The sequence below is a fragment of the Solanum tuberosum genome, unplaced genomic scaffold (genome assembly GCF_000226075.1).
Source record: "Solanum tuberosum cultivar DM 1-3 516 R44 unplaced genomic scaffold, SolTub_3.0 scf00134, whole genome shotgun sequence".
Lineage (NCBI taxonomy): Eukaryota > Viridiplantae > Streptophyta > Magnoliopsida > Solanales > Solanaceae > Solanum > Solanum tuberosum.
Window position 1 is genome coordinate 920240 of NW_006239062.1, and position 4304 is coordinate 924543.

A 4304-nucleotide genomic window follows, 5' to 3' on the forward strand; every position below is an offset into this window, starting at 1 on the left:
TCAAAAGAAGGGAGTACAATTTACTTAATTTCAAAAAATGATCTTTGCTCTGATACCAGATTTGTTGAAAAGAAAAAAAAAAGATTAAAAGAAAAATTAAACATAATAAAAGAGAGTAAAATATATGAAAAGTTATTGCAAACTTTTTTATTTCTAATAGGCGGAATCACCTTGGAGACCCTTGTACTTGACTCCGTTTGTCAGTTGAATCCTTCTACTCATCACTATGGCTGACAACGGAACCAGGAGGTGCCGTTCCGGTACCGTTCCATTACCGGTCCGGTTCCGTTCCGGCTTGTATCGGTTAGTTCTGGTTTTAGGGGGTCCAGGAGGGGTAACGGGAGGGAAATCGGGATTTACCGGTTAGTCCCAGTCCAGTATATACCGGTTCCGATCCCGGTCCGGTCCGATTCGATTTTCTTTTTTAAAAAAATTTACAAAAATAGCCGTTGGGCAACAGGTTTTGGGCCCCACCAACGTCTCTTTCACCCCCGTAACTCCCCAAAACACCCCTAACCCCCAAACTTTTTTAATACCCCAACCTTCTAAAAACTACATTTTCATCCTTTTTTTTTACCTATAAGACCATCTCCAACCCACCTCTATTTTACTCTCTATTCTCTATAATTGGAGAATAAAATAGAGAATGGGCACTCCAACCCATCTCCAAATCACCCTCTATTCTTCAAATTTAGAGAGTTGAATAGTAGTTCTCCAAATTTGGAGAACTACTATTCAACTCTCTAAATTTGAAGAATAGAGGGTGATTTGGAGATGGGTTGGAGTGCCCATTCTCTATTTTATTCTCCAATTATAGAGAATAGAGAGTAAAATAGAGGTGGGTTGGAGATGGTCTTATAGGTAAAAAAAAAGGATGAAAATGTAGTTTTTAGAAGGTTGGGGTATTAAAAAAGTTTGGGGGTTAGGGGTGTTTTGGGGAGTTACGGGGGTGAAAGAGACGTTGGTGGGGCCCAAAACCTGTTGCCCAACGGCTATTTTTGTAAATTTTTTTAAAAAAGAAAATCGAATCGGACCGGACCGGGATCGGAACCGGTATATACTGGACTGGGACTAACCGGTAAATCCCGATTTCCCTCCCGTTACCCCTCCTGGACCCCCTAAAACCAGAACTAACCGATACAAGCCGGAACGGAACCGGACCGGTAATGGACCATGGGATGGATTTCACTATATTTTTAACCATTGGATGAGATTTTCATCCTTATCTCAAAAAATTACTTCTAGATAAAATAAAATTACATGTAGATAAATAGGATAGAATGTAATTTTGATTTTTACTATTGGATGAATTTCACCATATTTTTAACCGTAGGATGAGATTCTCATAGTTATCTCAAAGTTATTTTAGATAAATAAAATTATATGTAGATATTAATCGAGTAAAACTTATCCGCACATAATGTATACAACAATCTAATACATGCATCTCATGTGTTTGAATTAATAATTCATTTTACGCAATTTTAATTAATTAACACGTGCTTTACTTTATTACGTAACAATAAAAATTGTATTCGTTTAATGTATACACCGTGTGGATAAAATTTTACCGTATTAAGATAGAATGTAATCTTCATATTCACCATTAGATGGATTTCATCTTATTATAAACGGTTGGATGAGATTCTCATCAGTACATTTAATATTTTTTAAGATAAAACATTACATATTATATAATGAACATCATTTACCACTTGAAGTCTGCACATTCATTTCATTTCAAACATATTAAGTAATTTGGTTTGTCCTTTGAAAATGAATTTCAATCTTGGAGATTGTTCTAATAATAAAGATGAAGATTTTTCTTCTTCGTCATCATCTTCGTTAGATTTAAAAAAATTTCCTAGTACAATACAGAACACCATGATAATTTAATAAATCAGCTACGTATGAACAACTACATGTTCCAACAAGTTCTACAAAACCATACTAATGAAGTTTTCATAGGTGGCTCCATTCCAGGTCATGTGGTAATCAATCGTGATCGTGAGGCGGCTGATGATAATTTATTTTCTGATTATTTTTCAGTCACACCACGCTTTAATGATGCAATATTTCGCCGTCGTTATCGAATGTCCCGCAATCTGTTTCTTCGTATCGTTAATGCAATTAAAGATCACGACATGTACTTCAAACAACGCATTGATGCACTAGGTAGATTTGGATTATCTACTTTGCAAAAAAATACCGCTATGTTTAGAATGTTGGCATACGGTTTGCCAGCGGATGCCACTGACGAATACGTGAAAATTGGAGAGTCAACTACGATTGAAAGTATGAAGAGATTTTGTCGTAGAGGTTTTGGTGAGCAATATTTGAGATCACAAACACCTAACGATGTTGCGAGGCTTCTACACATTGGTGAGCAGCGTGGTTTCCCAGGAATGTTAGGTAGTTTAGATTGCATGCACTGGAAATGGAAAAATTGTCCAACGGCATGGGCTGGGCAATACGCAGGTCGTAGTGGATCACCAACAATTATTCTTGAAGCTGTTGTTGATTATGACCTTTGGATATGACATGCTTATTTTGGTTTGTCTGGCACCAATAACGATATTAATGTTTTAGAGTCATCACATTTATTTTCCAATCTTGCTAGCGGTATTGCGCCTCCCGCCCATTATGTTATTCAAGGAAAAGAATACGATATGAGTTATTATTCAGCTCCTGGTATATATCCTAAATGGTCTACAATTGTTCAAACTATTCGTGATCCTCATTCCCAACAAAAGAAATATTTCGCGATGAAACAAGAATCGTGCCGAAAAGATGTTGAACGTGCATTCGGAGTTTTGCAATCACGTTTTGCAATTATTGCAGGACCGTCACGTTTTTGGAGAAAGGAAGTGCTATATGATATAATGACTACATGTATTATACTGCACAACATGATAATTGAGGATGAACGTGATCTCAATGCACCAATTCATGATGTCGTAGAGGCTAATTTATGTATTATATTATATTTTCTTGCAATTTATGTTATTTAAAAATTTAGAATAAAATATAATTTTATATCACGTTAAAAATTATATAAAGTAATTATTTGGGAAAAAAGAAATAAAGGATTTATATTATGAAATAAGAAAATAAGAATGAAATAGAAATAATAATATAATATTGAGGAGAGAGAAAAAGATTCATTTTTAGAAAGTAAAATAGAGAATTGGGTTGGAGTTGGTTGTCTGAAAAAATAGAGAACTCTATATTTGGAAAGTAAAATAGAGGATTGGGTTGGAGATGCCCTAAATACTCCAAATCTTTGATTCACAAAAATATTATCTTCTATTCTGTCAACAACTCTCAAAAGTCTCACTCAAGTCTCTACTCTCTAATCTCTTATTCTCGTTAAAATTACGAATTTGATCTTTTAAATTGGATTTGGAGCTTCAAAATTCAACTTTCAATTTTCGGCTTTCGGTCATACATGTCTACTTTTTTAAGTAGACGTTTGGTACATTTGTTCCAACTCACTTTTCATTTAGTTATTTATTTGTTTGCATTTAATTATTTATTTTGTTGAGTAATTAGTCTCTAGTCTCTACTTATTTGGTTATTTATTTGTTTAAAACTTTGCATTACATTTTCGTATTATATATAATTTACTCACTTTTTATATTTGAATATGAATTTCGGTAAAAACAATGTTGACAAGGGTAAAACAACCATAGTTGATTCGATCACTAATTTATGGAGCTCAAAATCCAAGAAAAAAAAACCGATAGTACTTCTAAATCTAAAACTAAAAAAACTTCTCAATTAAGAATAAATATGAATAATTATACGCATGTTAATGAAATTATTTTTAATATTGATAGTAATAGTGGATTAGATCCTTATCATGAACATTTACAAAGAAGTTTTGTAATTTTGATGAGGAATTACCTGAAGATGATGAACATGATAATGTTAATGATTATATTGATAATTTTGATAATAATGTTGATGAATATGATGACAATGATGAAACTGAGCCAGTTACAGTTACTACTCCCACTCCCAGTCCCTCTCTCCCTAGTCCCGCTCCCTTTCGTTGTCCTGCTCCCGTTCCCCTTGTGCATCCTAGGACTAAGGTAGAACGCGCCAAAAATCCAGTTGTTTGGCAATTTATGACTCAAAATGAAGATTAAACACAAGCTATTTGTAATAAATGTAAACATAGAATGAATCATAAAACTGTAGGAAAACAAGGTGGTACGGGACATTTGAGTAATCATTTAATGTCATGTTGTAAAAATGAATTTTTGCATGCTAAAGCTGTAGCCGAAGCTAAAAAGAATGGT

General features: G+C 33.9%; 1 protein-coding gene across 1 annotated transcript in view; it reads left to right on the plus strand.

Annotated features, from left to right (window-relative positions):
- The first annotated feature begins 1882 nt into the window (after positions 1 to 1882).
- LOC102604863 (uncharacterized) overlaps positions 1883 to 4304 on the plus strand; it is a 4306-nt gene continuing 1884 nt past the window's right edge. The window contains exons 1-2 of the mRNA XM_015310673.1: positions 1883 to 2407; positions 2621 to 2973. Coding sequence (XP_015166159.1) covers positions 1911 to 2407; positions 2621 to 2973 — 850 coding nt within the window. The 5' untranslated portion in view covers positions 1883 to 1910. The remainder of the gene's footprint in view (positions 2408 to 2620; positions 2974 to 4304) is intronic.